The sequence below is a fragment of the Heterocephalus glaber genome, unplaced genomic scaffold (assembly GCF_053883595.1).
Source record: "Heterocephalus glaber isolate CG9 unplaced genomic scaffold, H.glaber_assembly_v1.0 deba00001550, whole genome shotgun sequence".
Classification (NCBI taxonomy): domain Eukaryota; kingdom Metazoa; phylum Chordata; class Mammalia; order Rodentia; family Bathyergidae; genus Heterocephalus; species Heterocephalus glaber.
The window spans coordinates 11,618,317-11,637,007 of record NW_028258343.1 but is presented as its reverse complement, the minus strand read 5'-3'; the positions used below and the strand labels follow the sequence as shown (position 1 = coordinate 11,637,007).

At 35.6% G+C, this 18,691-nt stretch overlaps 1 protein-coding gene across 5 annotated transcripts in view; it reads right to left on the bottom strand.

Annotated features, from left to right (window-relative positions):
• Grm1 (glutamate metabotropic receptor 1) overlaps positions 1-18,691 on the bottom strand; it is a 445,703-nt gene that overhangs the window by 40,193 nt on the left and 386,819 nt on the right. For all 5 annotated transcript variants that reach the window (XM_004846008.4, XM_087190086.1, XM_087190088.1 and 2 more), the window contains exon 7: positions 12,578-12,704. In XM_004846008.4, coding sequence (XP_004846065.2) covers positions 12,578-12,704 — 127 coding nt within the window. The remainder of the gene's footprint in view (positions 1-12,577; positions 12,705-18,691) is intronic.

Here is an 18,691-nt window from a genome sequence, read left to right as displayed (position 1 = left end):
CCTCTAAATGTAGAAGAAAATCTGTTTTGTATCTCAGAGTGAGAGAAAAACCCTTCAGGCTCTGGAGACAACCTCTTCACAGGAGTTTATATTTGAGCTGAGCCAGTATTTCCCAAAAGTGTGCGAGTAAAAGTGTTTCCAAACATTTAGGAAGACTCATTGTTCCATAGCTCTAATAGCAAGGAACCACCAGAACCGGTTTTATGCCTGTTCAGTCAACCAGCAATCATCCTTCTTGGAAGCACATTTGTGCATGCCAACCAGTAAGTGTTACCTTCACAGCTGATGGTCACCTGGCCGGATACACTCACTTCAATTACTGAGCCCCAGGCATCAACAATATGCCGCCTCATGGAGCATCACCGTTCCACAGATGATGTCAAGCAGCTCATGCTCTGGAAGCTTATCAATTCTTACACCTCACACTCTAAAATCCTCATACAAGAGGAACAGTCTCTTCTGCTCTGCTCAGAGAACATACATGGAACACAGCCATCCCTTGTGCTAGTAAGCAATACATTCAGCTTTCATATCTTGTTTTTGTTTTTGTTTTAATTTCACACACAGTTGTCCCTCAGTACCCATGGGAAATTGGTCCAAGTACCTGACTGGCACTGATCTCCAAATCTGCAGATGCTCAGGCCCTTCTATAAAATGGCATAGTATTTGTGTATAACCTACACACATCCTCATGTATGCTTTAAATCACCTCTGATTACTTATACTATCTAATACAATGTACATAGTAGTTGCACAGTATTTTTTGGGAAACAACAACAAGAAAAATGTCTGCTTGTGTTGGGTACAGACACAGCCATCATAGTCCAGCTACATAGAATAGGTTATTAAAAATAAAGCATTTTCCCTAATATTTTTCATCTATAGTTTTTTGAACCCACAGACACATAACCAGTAGATACAGCAGGCTGACTGTATTTTGTCTCACCATCTTTCAGATCTCTAGAGACTTCATCAAGATCCTTTGAACACCTTCACCATAATATTTCTGGAGATATTGTGGCCAATAGACTTCCTGGGCTCCTCCTGCCCAAACTCTGTTCAACCCTCACACTACACGTGAGTCAGTCTCAGCAGTGTGTTAGCCCTGGCTAATTTTGCTGAGCTCTTTTTGCTGAATGTATTTAATTATCCTAGGATTTGTAATTATGTTTGTCTTTGTATAAACATCTTTAAACTTAAGTCTTCATGAAAAGTAATTAACCTATCTTTATATTTAAGTGTTACAACCTTTGATTTTGAGGTGCTCCAGTTACCAACTAGACATAATTTTTTATAACGTTAACAAGCATTTCACTTTAGATTTACACAATTTGCTAAATAGTTTTTTCCATATCTGTGTATTCCTCTGGTGTTTTGTGTGTGTATATGTGTGTGTATCTATCCATACACTGTATTTCCTGTTGGAGGAAATCAGGTCTGAGTTTGAACTGTACGGTCTGTTTCTGTTCGTTGTATAAAGAAGTGGACCACTGAGATGAGATGGAGGTCTGGGCCATGTCTCATCCAAGCTGGCCCAGGGTACCATAGTTTAGAGGGAGAGAGGAAGATCTGTTGAAGTGGTGACCAGTTTATAAAAACTAATGACGCTCAGGTCCTTTAGAAAACCTTTGTAAGTTTACTTCTTATGTTTTAACTTTGTGAAAGGTCACTGTTTAGTGATTTTGTGGTGTTTTCCTATGATTCTTTTCTTTTGGGAATCTAAGACACTGTTCATAGACATACACTTTTGGCTGGCCTCGTTCTTCCCCATGTCAGGGGTTTGTCTATGTGGGTTGTGGGTTTCTTCCTCTTCCTGGAAGAACTTCTGCTTGAAATATAAAGTCTCACTTTAATCTTTTTTTTGGTTTGAAACAGAATCCGACTGTGTAGTTTAGGCTGCTCTCAAACTTACTATGCAAGCCAGACTTGCTTCAGACTTGCAACAGCCTCAGCCCCCCGAATGCCAGGATTATAGGTGTGTGCCATTTTTCTTGTTGTTGTTTCCCAAAAAATACTGTGCAACTACTATGTACATTGTATTAGATAGTATAAGTAATCAGAGGTGATTTAAAGCATACCTCCTGCCTCAGCCCCCTGAATGCTAGGATTATAGGTGTGTGCCACCACATCTGGCCTAACCCTAAATCTTTTTGTTTCTTTGATAAAGCCTGAATAGATGATACACAGATGACAGGTAGATAAATTGATAGATCTAGAATAACAATGCCCATTTAGTGGACTTTTGACAAAATAAATATGTTAAAATACTCTAGACAAATGTACCAAATAGTCAAGAGTCAGCTCTTTTAATTGGCATACCAAGGCTGTGAAGAAATATCAAATTCAAATGTAGCACTTATCCACGTTTTTGTAACCTCCGAAAAAATTACTGTTTCCATTTCTCTCATTTTGTATGGTAACTTTGTCTGACTTTCTAAATGAACTTCTCTGTCCTCAGAGGGTTCTTTATAAAAGAATACTACTTTTTAACATTTCTGCTCTAAGTCAGATGCATAGAATTTGAATTAAAATCCTGGTCGAAAGCTACATTAATAGCTATATTTAATGATTTCAGTAAACTTTGGGGATACAAGATGAATTGTGTGCTATTGAATTCATTATTTTTATTTGGTAGTGCCCTGCACTACAAAACTGTTCCCATTAATTAAATTAATTTTTCAAAAATAGCAAAAAGAGAAGATATGAATAATCCACCAATATTAAAATTTTAAAATCTCATCAACTTTGCTATATTCTATAAACTAGAAGACAGTATTACATAAGGCATTTTCAGAGTTTTTTCCTTTCATAAATATTCAAAATTGTAAACTAAATAAAGATAAAATGTAAACTTAAGGAAATTTTCAAATAGCTTGGGACTTGACTCAACAACTGATGTAGAAGAACATGTTCTCTTCTGCATATTGGTTGAGGTCTGAATTAGTGGAATAAAAGATATTAAAAGGTAAAATTACCACTTAAAATATGATATTTGACTAGATATTTCCACATGACTTAGAAAGTAAATAAGCTATTTAAATCAATATGATTATGAATCTTTAGATAAACCAATCAAAATAGCTTGTTTCCTATAGATAGGAAGCCTAGAGAAGACCATCTGTGGATACTGCAAACAGAAGTGTTATTTAAAGAACACTGGCCCAAACCCAGCAGGACAACTACTCAGAATCTGTCCAGTGACCTACCTCTCTGGGAGACAGCAACACCATGAATTCCCTGTGCTTCCTTTGAACTGCCAAGGGAAACAATATTTCTCTCAAGAGTAGCACTATTTATTGCTACTATTAATAGACTATCAGATAGGTTGGTTTATTAAAACTATTCAAACAGTGAAAATAATCCTATGTCTGAACTTATAACTGATACTTCGAGATTACTGAAAGAATATTTCTTGATTTTCTGTGATAATTCCCCCTTCACATTCAATAGATAGGATTTATTCCTGGACAAAATGAACAATAGTTCTTACACATGAGCAAATTATATAGCTGCTCTTAGATATGAAAAGTATACCTATACTGTGTACTTGTATATTTCAAGAAAATAGCTACTCTTCCAAAATCTCCATGGACAGAAAACCCTACAAAAATATGAAAGAAGATAGTGACAGAGCATGTAAGTGTCCAGATCGTTATAGGTATCTAGAGTATCATGAATCTTTCTTTCTGTACAAATATGAAAAAGCTATATCATTCAATGAAAATTTGCAACATGGATCATATTGAAGAACAATTTTCCAGTATGGTGGGAAGCTTCTAAGGGGATCTCCAATGATCCTCACCTCCTGGTATTTCTGTTTTGGGGTAATCTCCTCCTCTTGAATATGAACAGGGCCTGTAACTTGCTTCTAGGCTATAGAATACTGGATAGCAAAGTTGGTGGGATGTCATGTCCAACATTAGCTTATATAAGGTAATGAGTTGCTGGCTCTGATAACCTGTTGTGTTACTGTGGTCCACATGACAGAACTGAGGGCAGTTCCCACTCAACCACCTGCAAAATATTGAGGTTCTCAGTCCAACATCTTTTGAGGATTATATCCTTCCCATAATCACATAAATGATTCCTATTATACCAGACCCCAGACTTGTGAAGGTCACAAAGGAGACAGCCTTGTTAAACTGTAACCAAATTACTGATCCACAGACACTGAGTACGTGTTGTTTTAAGCCACTAGATTTGTGTTATTTTGTTATATATTAAGGGATAAATAATTCACCAAGTAAGCCCAATTCCTTAAATTATTAGAAAATGCTTGGATCCCTTGCCTTAAAGTAATCGCAGACATTTATCTAGTCAAAACATCTTTTAGGCTTTGTATGATGTACTTAAATCTAATGTTAACATATGTAATACATCCCTATTCCAAACAGAAACTGCCCAACAATGTCCATAGATTAATTAGTAATTGTGAATTATTGCTACTACTTCTTCCCGTTTGCTCTTTGCTGATTAACACTCATAATACAGAAACTTTACAATTGTTAATCAACAGGGACTCTCAAGATTATAATTTTGTGATTCAAAAAGTGTTTCTATTAAGAACAGAATTTTGAATACTCAAATACTAATTATTGACTTAATATTGTTTTTCATAAAGGCTTTATACTAAAAATAAAAAGGAAACTTCTAGGCTTAATAGACAATAAGGAGTTCAATCAGTATTATAAAATCCAAGACTTTATTCCAATCTAAGTTTTTCTAATAATTGAATTATGGCCTTTTCTATGGCATATCAAATTGTTAAATTAAAGAAGATACATATATAAATAACCCTTGGTTGGTAGGCTTTCAAAATAATTCATTTATTGACATTACGTGGAAACTTTTATTTTTGGCAGAACTGAAGATCAAATCTAGACCCTGCACATGCTAGAAAGTGTTTTACCACTGAACTACATCCTCATTCTGAGAAACATTTTGTCTTTATGTATTCTTTGAATATAAGCAAGATTATTAATTACTTGATGTCTTAATTTTACCTAAAATGATTATTGTTATAAAATTTGACTCACAGCCATAAAGGTACTATAGAAAGTATACATACAAGAATAGTTTAGAAACATAATAAAAATACTTTAAAGATACTTGTGCCAAACAAACTACTCTGACAAAAAGTCTTTAAACAAGGGGCTCATAAAATGGCAAAGGAATTTCATATTAATAAGAAATCCACAGAAACATTCAAGGATTTAATTACAGATATACAAAATCAGGCCAGAAGGTATTCTGAAAAAAAATCCCAGAATGATAATAATGTAAGATCTATAAAGATGATACGGGAAAATTAGAATGGCATCTGATAACACCAGGAAAACTATCCAAAGGACACTGGATAAAATCCTCATAAAAATTGAAGCATCTCATTCCAAGAGTGACAAATTGTCCACCAAATTAAAGATTAATGTGACACTATTCCCAGGATGGTAGCAGATGTGGTTATATCATGCTTCACTTGTAATTAAATTTAAAACAAAATGTAGATGAGCTAGGTGTGGTGTGCACATCTGTAATCCTAGCACTCAGGAGACTGAGACAGGAGGATTACTGTGAGTTCAAAACAAGTCTGAACTATGTAGAAAGACCCTGGCTCAAAAGAAAAAAAAAAGAACAAACAAAAAGTGTAGGGAGGGCATTGACTGCTAAAATTGCAAAAACGATCCTTTGACCATGTCCAAATGGATTGCATACAGTTGCCCCCCTCTATGATTTACAGATATGCTCTAGTTTTAATTGTGTGTTTATTTTCTGAAGAGGTTGAAACATTCCCCTGTTGAAAAGACACTATCTTCTGGATGACTAAATTATGATTAAACTTTGTATTTCTTAGCTAGAACGTTCCAATTTATGCATCTAGTGGCAGGGGGACATATCACTGGAACATTTACCCGTGAATTTAAGCTTTGTACAGCTATCTTCATCACTGCCAATCCTCTGCGGGAAAAAAAAGAAAACCTTAGTATCACTGAACATTATTCCCATTGATGATTTTTAACTGAGCTTCTACTGTGAGACTCTAAAATTAGTAGGTCCATGAAAGTCCTTTGGTAACCTGAGGACCTTAGAGCAAACTAATGACCACACTATAGTCTTCTGTAAAAGATCTTCATAAGAAAACTTTTATATACACATATATATGTATTCACTGCAAATGCTTGCTCATTCATACTTTCTTTACTGATTTTTTCACTGATTATTTTTTACTAATTTTTACATTACTTTCTCTACTGTTGGAAATCTGTTTATCTTTACTGTTTCCCTACTAGTAACCAGAATCTGTCTAAGCCTAGATGTTATTAGAGAATTATCATTCTAACTCAATAATTTAGTTATGACAAGCTATTGTGAGTTGAGATAAATTAAAATTAATATGTAAGCATGTTGCACTAATTTTTTCAATATGTTATGTATATGCAAGGATTTTGTGAGTTTAGATATTTGAAAGGATCCAGGAGACTCAGGATTACTCATAGTAACTTTTTATTTAAAGCCAAAAAGTCCATTTCATTGGGAGAAGTGGTACCTGTCACACCAAGGAACCAAGAGATAAGCAAGTGCAAGCTCTCTTATGCATACACAAATCTATTTTATCTGCAGATTGAGGTATCAAGGTCTGTATGATGAATACTAGGTTTGAGACAGCTCAGGGCAGAAATTCTCAGGGGATTCTTGTTACCACCCTCAAATTATGAAGCTGAGTCTGGCTGTGGAATTGGTTATGCCAAGTGGAATCCATCAGTGAGAAAACTGAGTTTGGTTGACACAAGTGAAATTTCAAACTACATATCATAAATCCCATTTCCCATAACATGGCTGAAAGTCAGACAGATACTGAGGCATCTCCATAGATAATTGAGGAGCTGTTCAAGTCTCCCTACAGTGTAACTCTATCCTACATAGTAGCCTACATACAAATGAGGAAAAATGTCTTTATGCTAGAAGATTAAATATGCTTGTGCTGTGACAGTACTAGCTTGCCATAACACCCAGAAGCATGCTGGAAACTCCACTATAGTTACTTTCTTTTTTCTTGAGGAGAGCCTAGATTCTTTATCTAAAGAGTTGTTTTGCTTTGTTTGTTCATTTGTTTTGTTTTGTTGGTACTGGGGATAGAACTCAGGACCTTGCGCTTTTGGGGCAGATGCGGTGCCACTGAGCTAAATCTGGCCGATTCTTTTTGATATGTGTAAACCAGGCTCTTCATTGCCAACCCAGAACCCCCCCCCCCGCAAGACAGATTCACCTGGAGAATAGGACTGATAATTTACATTTCAAAAATCATTTAATTGTTTTTCTTTTTCCTTTCCTATATTTTTTAAACATCCTAAATTTGAGAAACACAGGCTTTTCTATCTTGAGGGAGTAATGTTCAAACTGTTCACATGTGAAATATAATGAGTTTTTTGGTTCTATTTTAGGGCATTTAACTTTTCTGTGCCTGCCTTGCAAGTGCAAGGTCCTGAGTTCGATCCCCAATACCCACCCACCCCAAATAAAAAACACTAAAAAACAAAAAACTTTTTAAACCCCTGGCTGCTTTCGGGTATCTGAAGCCTAGACTGGGTGGAAATTGCCTTCAGCCAGTCGTGAGAAGTGTCTCCAGCCCACTTAACACCCCAGAGCATATGAGATTTCATGAGAGTTATGCATACTGCACCTGAAGCTACAAGGCCAACCTGGCAATCCATGGTATAACTTATCCCAGAGGACTCAGAGGCCTCAGACAAGCTAGTTTCCTTCAAGCAGACTAAAAATTAGCAAAATCAGAGAGTCATACTAACTCCGATCTGAGGACCAGGGACTGTTTTTAATCTTTGAATAAGCTATTTGGGAGGTTATAGCATCCAACTGTATTGAAGAAAGCTTTTTTTTTTTTTTTTTTTTGGTACTGGGGATCGAACTTGGGCCCTTGTGCTTGAGCAGCAGGTGGCGAAACCACTGAGCTAAATCCCGGGCCCAAGAAAGCTAAAATTTAATATCAGAATTCTTTCCAATTAGGTCAAGTGAAATATAATATGAATTAAGAAATAAAGAATGGTAATACTATTTTGCCTGAAGTGCCTTAGGGCAATTCATACATTTATAATACTTTTTCCTGATTACATAAAGCTGCACTGAAATACCTTCTTTCATGTTATTTCATTAGTATCAATTATCTACAAGATAAAAATTATGGTTATAACTCAATGTTAAGTTTTAATATTTCTTTTTCTGTGAAGGTATTTCTCTTCCCAGGAAAGTATAATTCTTCTCTCTCTTTGTTCCTATGACACATATCTTTGTACATATCCTGATGTAGGACTTATATTATAATTGACTGTTTACATGTCTAGTTTCACATGAAGTTCCTCATAAACTTGCTTCACTCATCTATATAGCCCTAGTTTGTCCAAATGCCTTGTACAAAGCGGGTGGCAGGTTATATTATAGAACTAAGTAAATGAACAAATAGTAGAGTGAGAGGTCACAATAATTGTTGTGCTAGAGAAAAATAGTTAATTTCTTCGACATTAATGTCTGTCTTTAATGAGAAGATCTAGGACACTGCCTTTTTGAGGAATCTTCTTGTACTTTTTGATTTTTTTAAAAAGAATTAAGTAGTATTAGATTACTTACATTGGGCTGTGAATTACTAAACTACTGTCAAGTTACATATCATTGCAGAAGAGAATCCTGTTTTAGTATCATAAGACATAAAGTGTGAAATTTAAATGCTAAATTAAAATGTGCATTTTCCCAAGAAGAAAATATGAGAAACTTAACAGCTTCAAAAAGCATTTCCTCTAAGAAATATACCAACTTCTCTTCATAGCCAAAGTAAGGCATACTCTAAAAGAGTTTTAAATGACTCATAAATATCTTTTTATTCATTACTATTAGAATCTTTGGAATCTACATAAAAGCAGCTATTTGAACAAACTCTACATTCAGTTTTTTTAAAAGTCATTTCTCAAAGAAGAATTATTTTGCATTTTAATTAAAATGTACTCATAAAAATCCACCAAAAAAACCTAAACACCTACTTAAAGGCAATGCATTTACTCTTCTCCATATTTCAGCTGATTTTTGGTATGACAGTGGGTTTTTCTTTCCACAACTACTGCTACCACGACACAACAACCCATTGCCATGTAATGTGTTCTTGCTCAGTGCTTAACATAGCACCAAGTAAGTGGCAGATGACATCTCATTCTCCATTCAAGTATGAGACTAAAAGGAACGCAGAAACAGTGCATGTCATTAAAACATGAGTAAAACTTAGTATGAGATGTGTATGCACTGAAAGATCCTAAAGGTAATATTTACACAATAGTCAGATATATGTTACAGGTGTAGCTGCTTGGCAGAGACAAAGGCAAAGTCTGAGCTGGTGCCTCACTCATTGTTTGAATGATAAAGTGATGTCCATATATGATACATGGCAGAATATTAAAGCATTAAAAAGATGATTGAATTACTATTCATCTATTTATAGTGATGAGGGATTTATTTTATGCTTTTCCAAATTAAAGAATCCTGTCACTGGGCATAATCATTTGGCCAAGGGTTGACAATACACCCACAGTGGTAGATCTCTAGGAAATAAAATACTGAATTGGAGTTCCATTATTATACCATATTAGATCTTTCATATAAGGTTTTTAAGGTTTTAAAATAGGCTAGTTCTTTTTCATGTATGAGATAAACCTTAATTCAAGTGAAAAAATAGAGCATCAAGAAAAATTTGGGAAAGCTCAAAGAACATAAATGAGAAAAAATTTTGTGCCTCAAAGCCAGGACTTCTGACTTCTAAGGCTGACCTGAGAAAGGGATCACTTTTGTCTTTTAGTCTTTTCCTTGCCAGCTGTGATCTCAGTCAGGTGGCAGGGAGGAATGATGATGAAGTTAGCCACAGCTCTCCCACACAACAGGGTCCTTTGTGAGACCTGCTTATCCAAGAGGCCCAAAAGAAAGCACCTAACGTGAAGTCAGACGAAGATTAGAAAAGAGACAAATTGGAGAAACTTTTCCAAGCCAGTTCATTGCATGCAGCTATGGGATCGATGACATAGTGGGAAACCATTATTAGGCCTATGGGGGAAACAATGGATTTGCATTGTGGTTTTCCTATTAACCAACTGCAACAACCAAAGAAATGAATGAGCTCCTTTTTCTTTCCAATTTTCTCAATTTAACACACATTTATTAGGTAGCTGTTATGTTCACGGCACCAGGCTTTGAGCAAGAGAGCAGTGTTTCTCCACCAGTGGGACAGGCCCTAATTGCTTCAGCATCTGCGGGGCCACACTCTGGAACCACCAAGTGGGAGTCCCTGCAGGGGGTAAATCCTGGGTACTTCTTCGGTGCATGAACATTTGAGAGCCAGCTGTTAGCTAGAGATGAAAAGATGGCTGGACACAGTGTGTTCCTTAAAAAATATTCCAACATAATTTTTTTGAAAAAGGTCTTTGTCTTAAATGATTTCTAAAAGTTTTCTGATATGCATTTTAACTTGTTTCTAAAAGCGTTAGCATTTTACAAGATATTGCCACTTAATAATAGGTCACAGTTATGTGACCTGATTTTATTTATAGAAACATTTTCCATGATTTCACTAAACCACATTTTTCAGCTTCATATTCACATCTAAAACCAAATAAGAAAGTAGTTAGTTGTCCTGGTATGTGCTTGGAATCCTAGCACTGTGGAGGCTGAAGCAAGAGGATCACAAATTTGAGGCCAGCCTGGGCTACATGGTGAGTTCAACAGCAGCCTAGACTACAGAGTGAGATTCTGTATTTGAAAGAAGAAAAGGGAGAGGATGGGATGGAACAAGATAGGAAAGGATCAGAAGGGGTGGGAAGGGAGGGGAAGGAGCCAAGGGACGAGTAAGCAATCATCAGGATCGGATTATTATTCCCTTCCATCATTTTCAAGTGTCCAAGGAGGTATGCGGCTAAGAGCTAGTGAAGTAGGGTCTGCCTCTAACTAGCTGCACAATTTTGGCACACAGCCTCACCCAAGTAGGCTTCCTCTTTTTCAGATGAGAGGTTAGGTTACTCAGATGACAATGGCTGTAAGTATCCATGACAAAGTTCCCAGGGCTCCACGACTCTTAAAATTTATGAAAGATACTTGCGAAACATCTCCCATCCATAAGGTCATACCAGGGTCTGAAAAACAAACTTCACCTACAAACATTGCTGTTTAAAAAGGTATAAACTCACATAATCACTCCATCTCAGTCCCATTAATTTTACTACTAAATCGCTTCTTGCATTCATTTATTCCTCTTCAGTTCCACTGCGGCTGCCCTAGTCCACACCCTTTGAAATGATTCATTGGGACCAACGTGACAGCATCCTGATCACTCTGTTTCCAATCTAGTTAGAGTCTATACAGCTTCCGGCTCCATCATTCTGAAAACAGGTCTCATGGTGTCGCCACCTTAAAGTCCTCAGCAATCCCCTGTGCTTAGAGCCAAACATGAGGGTTGATCCCGTGGAAACCTGTCTTGTCCCTGCTACAGCCCAGTCCAGTCTTATTCTCACCATGTCTCTGCCAGTCCCTTGTCTTACAAGCAACCCCACATACTTGGTCCATGGTTTTCCCAAAATGTGTTACAAACTTTCAACTTTCTCATGGTCTAGTTTCTTTGTAAAATTCCTTTCATCTCCTTGTCTGCCTAACAAGATTTGTAGCCCTATAATATCTCTTCTATGTTCATAATTGCTGTATTTTTCCACATTTCTTCTCTGACAGATTTTAAGCAAAATAAAGGCTAGGATTGTGTTTCATTTTCCTTAGTACCTTTAGGGTCTATAATGGCAACTCACATGTAGCAGACGTTCAGAAAATGGTTAGAAGTTGTCTTAGTTACTTTTCTCTCCTTGCTGAGACAAAACATCCAACACCCAAAGTTAAACGGAGAAAGGTTTATTTAGCTCACAGTCTGTAGAGGTTTCAGTCCATAATCGTCTGGCTCCAAGGCAGGACGGCAGGGCAGAGGGAGATCGTAGAGGAGAAACAATTCATGGTGGCCAGAAGGTAACAAAAGCAACAAGGGATCTTAATAGCTTCTTCCTGTCCTTTTTCTCTTACTCAGACTACTTAAATCTCCAGTAGCACTCATACCCTTAATCTGAGTTCTCTTGGGCCTAGCATTGCACCAAGAATCTATCACACACTCTAGATTTAGCCACCTCGGAAAAAGCCCCACCTACAACTCATGAGGCTTTGCGGGGACATCTAGATATAAGCCTTAATAGAAGAATAAATTAAGTTGGCTGGAAATACCTTCCAATAAAATTTTAGAAAGGGAAACCAGAAAATAACCAAATGTCTCTATACCAGAATAACTTCCTACATAGCAAGTCCCTTTTATTTAGATTTAAATGAATTTTCTTTTCAATATAGATCATGAAAAACTTATAAAAGGTCTGCACATAGTGTTTGACATGAGCATCACAAAATATGCACTGTAAATTAGCCTTGGGAGACATGAGTTAATCCCTCACCTTTGAAGGGTGAGCGTGTTAGAAAGGGAGGGCGGGGATTAGAGGGCGGCAGCTCCTACCTGTCAGGTCTGCATTGGGCCACCAGCCCATGTCACAGGCTTTGCAGGTGAACTCGTCCTGCACGTATTCATTCTCTTTGCAGGCGGTACAAATCCAGCAGCAGCTCACTTCTCCTTTCCGTATGACCTGTAACAGGGATATTGCATATGTCTTAAAGGTAACTTCCCCCAAAAGGCTTCTGTTGCAGATGAAGACTTGTCTTCATGCTATGATAGACACAGTAAAAACATAACCTTGAAAAGCTTTCTGTGCTGAAGATCCTTAAAATGATATATTGGAATATCCTTCATTATCCTACAGTTAAGATGTCAATGTCAATTCATTCCATCCTGAATTTGAATGCTTCAATTATTTCTTTGATAGAGTGAATTCACCCTACATTATTTTTGCAGAATTAAAACATGAAAATTTAATTTTATTCTTGTTTATATTCATATTTATTATTTTAACAATAGTAGAAGTACATTTTTTCTCTGAAAAAGCAAGTAATCTTTAACCGCAAAGTTCTTATATGATAAAACATTAATTCATAAAAACTGAAGAATCATAAATTTTTTGTTATAATTCTGAAAGACTGAATTGTGAATAATTTTACTCTAGAGAAAATTTATATACATAAGGGCAGAGTGATGACTAGGGAAGAACGCAACTACTGGTCCTGGGTAACTTGCTCTGGTGAATTCAAATGATCACATTAGTTCCAGGGGGAAAAATTAGTCAGAAATTATTGGAGAATTGCTTCTTAGCTGAGAAGTTTAAACTTTCTCCAATTTTTCATTTATTTGGCAGACACTTCCACACCTTTATAGTAACAAAATAAACATTAAAACACTGCTTGTTATTTTACTTGTCAATAAAAGTGAGTGTCGTGCAGACAGCACATAACCAGGTTTTGCCTTGATCTGCAACCAAACAATTTCTGCCTTTTATTGCTTTATTGTTTAATACATTTACATTGATTGTAATAATCAATATAGTTACATACAAATGAATCATCTCTTCATTCCTTTCTATCTGTCCTATCTGGTTTTTGTTCCTTTTGATTGTGGGTTTTTTTGTTTGTTTGTTTTAATTTTAGCATTCCATGTTATCCAAAATAGCGGCTTTTTTACCTTTTTGTTTTAGTGGTTCCTTGAAGGTTGATAACAGGCACCATTAACTTACCACAGTCTACATCCATATACTCTACCATTATACCATAAAAACAGGAACTCATATAATGTGAGAAACCTATAGAAATATTCTTCCTTTCCCCTTCTCATCCTTTGGGTTATGGTTTAATAATTTCACCTACATTTAGTATTTTATAGGGTCTCCCACATTCACAATGAATTGTTATTTTTGCTTTAAAGTTATTTTTAGATAAAATTTTAAAATTATAGAAACATCATTATATGTAACCATTACCCACACATTTGCAATTTCTACTATTTCTAATTCTTTCATATAAACACTCATTTGCCTTATATAAATTTCTTCTCCTCGAAGAGTTTTCTTTAATATTTCTAGCAAAATGGGGTTTCTCACTGTATTTATTTGTTCAAAGAGGCTTTGTTTTGCCTTAATTTTCTAAAGAAATATTTTCACTTATCAATTTCGTTGTCGGTATTTTAGCTTTTTTTGAAATTCCATTAACGGAATTCTAGGTTCAATTGTTTTTCTTTTTTTCCTTTTAGAACTTTAAAGATATCAACACTTTCTTGTCTAGCATATAGCATTTGATGAAAGGTCTGCTATATTTGTATTTTGTTACTTTGTATATAATACGCCTTTTACTTTGAATAACATTAAAGTTTCCTTTGGTCACTTTTTAAAATCAACCTATACCATCTTTGTGTTTATCTTGCCTACAGTTTTGTTGCACTGCATGGATTTGTGTTTACATTTTCATTATATTTGAAAAATTTTAAGTCATTATTTCTTCAAAATTTTTTACTGAATCTTTTTCATGTCATTTTGGAGCTCCAAACGCACTAATAACATAGCCCTTTGATATTATCCTGCAAGTTACTGAGCATCTGCTCATTTTTGTTTTCTTTCTTTACCATATTTGGCCATTTTCTATTGCTATGTTTTTAAGTTCATTGATTTTTACTTCTGCAATGGCTGAATTCCACCCATTGACATAATTCTTTTTCATCTTATTTTTATGTGCATAAATTCCATTTTATAATTTTTATTTTCATTTTCTTCTATTTATATTTGTCTTTCCTTTAAAATTCCATAATATGTATTTATAGTAAGGGTTTCAATATCTTCACAGTTAATTCCACCATCAATATAACTTCTAGTATAGTTTGACTTTCTTCCTGGTAATGCTACATTTTTCCACTTTGTCACATGTACAAAAATTTTTCACCAGATGATAGACATTTTGTACATTAAGGGGTAGAGTGCTGAATTTCTTGTTTCTCTCTTTAAGGAGTGTTGGGTTTTGTTCTAGCAGGCAGATAAGCTCCTTGTAGCTCAGTTTTCCCCTTTGGGGGCTTTTCTTTAATCCCTTAGAGCAGTTTCTAGAGTAGTTTCTGCTCTAGGACTTGTTTAGCCTCATTAAAGTCTGACACTTCTCCTGTCATCATTTAATTCCTTGTGTATTCAACAAGATACCTCATTCTGGCTGGTGGAAACTCCAATTCCTGGTTCTGTATCAACTCTAGAAATTCAATTCCCTAGTAATTGTCCTTAACCTGGAGTCAGAGTTCTGTTCTGCTTACTGCAGACTGATATTTGAATACTCAAAGGAATTTGTATGCTAACTTCTGAGACCTTATATATTATTTAATCATTTATTTTCTTGTATAGATGCATCTTCTCCCTTCCTCTGTATTGGAAATTCTAGCTGCCTTGGCCTTCCCAAAGTCTGCTGCACCATATACTTCAATTACCAAGATGGACAAACTCTTTGTGGTCTCTCTAGTTGAAGAGTCAGTAAAATGCCTCCAGGCCACAAGCCTTAGTGGTTTTAGAGTTTATCTTCTTTGTTTTCCTTCACTTCCCTGCCATTAAGATTATATTCTGTTTTCCAATGTCTGAACATATTTGCCTCATAAATCTTATCAAATTTTCTTATTATTTACAGCAGAAGTCTAAGTATGGACCCTGTTACTCCCTCATATCTAGGAGCAGAAGTTCTTCACTAAAACATTCAAAAGTACCAAATAATTCCATATGTAGAGTCAGAATTAAACTGTACATATTGCTATACATTAAAATAATAAGAACCCTAGTCTTCATGAAAATGAAATTATTTTCCTGCAGAGCAAGTTGAAATTTACATCACTATGTTAGAATTGCATCAAATGATAAAATGACACAATTTTTTCAACAAATGTGAAAGTTTTCCCATTTTTTACTTTACTTTCAAATGGTTTTTGAAAGTTGAATGAAATTGTCTGTTTTGAAAAATAATTCACAAGTATCTAAGAATAATCACACAGAATCTACATTTCAAATCATATTTTTGTAAATGGTTTGATAAAAACTGAATTAGTAAATCAATGTTATTTTCTTTTTATTTAAATTATGATAAGCAGTGCAGTAAGAGCTAACACAAAATACTGTATGTCATTTCAAGAAGTTGTAATTTTTTCTCTCCCTATAAAAATACTGTTTAGACAAGTTCAAAAGATAATAATGTTAAATGAATTTACCAACTCAATTTTTCTTGTGCTTTTGGTGTCTTCCATCACTTCAATCCACCAATCAAAAGAAATGAGATCAAAGTATCAATATCTTATTGGATGGTAGATATTACCAGGAATTTGTGGTAAAACATATCTTTAGTTATTTTATATTTGACAGATATGTTGCAATGTTTCCATCATTGCAAAATAAATGGAATGATAATGCTTTTCAAAGCTCATCTAGTTGATTTCACATTGTACATCGTTCATAGTCTGTCACATGACTGAAGCAGTTTTTCATTAAATTGTGATATTGACAGGTGTTTTATATCCTGGAGCAGGAACATTACAATACACCCACATTCTCTTCTCAACTTTGCTACTGGTAGCTGAGCCTCAATACATATCTATTTCATATAGCTATTTCTGTATAATGCAACAGGAAACATTCATAGCAAACAGTAGAGATATCATTCATCTATACATACATACATACCCATATAGACATGTATTCTACATTATATGCTTTGTAGTATCAAATTCACTCTTAGCACAGTTTGTTTTATTATTGGGAAAGCTGGGGTGGTACTAATTGCTTAAAAATTTTGTTCCAGAATGGATACCCAGGGCTGGGGATTTAGCTCAGTGGCTGGGGCTGCACCTGCCTAGCAAGCACAAGGTCCTCAGTTGAGTTCCCTGTACCAAAAAAAAAAAAAAAAAGATATCCAATTTTCCAAATAGAATACATTTTTTACAGACTAATTCTAGAGTTGGGATAAACAACTAACAACCATAAATAGAGTTTTTTTAAGGCAGAAAGATGTGCATAAGAGGAAAACAACATTAAAGTAAAAAAGAAAAGGAAGAACTATTTAATAGTGCACCTTATGAGGATAATCTTAGGCTGCTACAGATGGCAAATGTTCTGGAATCTAAAACCCTAACCCCATGCAGAGTCTTGATGATGTATGATTTCAAACAATTTGCCTAATTTTCAATCATTGGCCTGTGTGAGAAGGCTATAGTGTAAATGTGAACTCAATATAATCAACATATTCTTTAGATAGGATATTATTAGAAATTATGTTTCTTCATTTGCAACTTCTCCCAGGTAGCTTTGCCTACCAACAAGAAAACCAAAATATAACTCCTATAGCAGCATTACCAATAATGCTCCTGGCACAAATCTGGGACCCTTCAAGTTCCAGTTGGAGAGAAGTATAAATGGTTTCTTAACAGGCTCTACTGGCTACTTTGTAAGAATGAACACGATCATGACTCCTGTACTTTGATACTCGATAAATCTGTTCTTGTCCTCTTTGCTCACCCACAAGAAATTAGAGTGATGTTAGAGGCTAAAGTTGTCAGAAGGGGCTCTCTAGCTGTTTAAATAAGACAGCCTTACAATGGCTATGCTTCTGATATCTTTTGAAATCAAACCTTCATTTCTCTGGTCCAAATAATGTCAACAAATAGAATGAAATCAGTCTTATTCATGAATGGAAAAGAAGAAATATTGAAGTCTGCAGTTTGAAAGATGTATGCAACTGGGCTTTATTCTACATATATAAGCTGTTGTTTCACTTATTAGAATGGAAAATATGTAGATGAGAACATATTTATGACATATGCCATGTTTACCAGAACTCCGTTTTGATTGGTTGGGTGAGGATAAACCATCTCTGCTTTCATAACCCAGACTCCTATCCAAAACCATTACCTTGGAGAAAACAATCTAAAGATAAACTTAAGAGAAAAAGAAATAAGAGAGAAGAGATAGGAGGAAAGAAAGACTAGGACTCCATGGGAGGAAAGCTAGGGGGTCCTTTCCCTCGCTTCTCTGCCAATTTCTTTGTCTCTATTAAGTTCTCCCTAACTTCCTTACAAATATTGTTTCCTTCATTCTGGATTCTGTTTCCTTGGTGTATTAAAAATGGACCACTAGTTGTGTTTTTATCATGAACTATTGAGAAACCCAGGCTTAGAAATTGAAATTTACATTTGTAAGAAACATGCCAGTTCATATCATGAAAGGCAGCTGAGTAACATGTGGCCGTGGGATGATAAGACCTTTGGTTGGCTCCAAGTCCAGCTTTGGCAGGTTCTAGTTGAGACAGCTCAGGGCAAATGACTCCAGCCCTCCGGGTCTCAGATCCACCATCTATAAGGACATATCTGGTAAATGTTAGTCCCTGATCCCCATTCCTTCCATTCTCCTTCCTTCCTGCTAATTCCCTTCCTTTACCTAGCTACCCTTTCTTGTTCTTCATCACAAGAGAAAGGACCAACATGCTCCTCTCTACTTTCTTGCATGATATAGTTTGTATTTTACGTGCTGCCTTAGACTGTCTTGGCCTCACCTGGATCCTTAGTCCCTTGGTCATCAGGTACTAAAAGCTCTAGATACTTCTGCCACTGTTGCTTCATTGTCTTGCGTCTATCCTGTCACTCCCACCCTGGGAAGTCATTCCAGAACTTCCTCTACTGGAC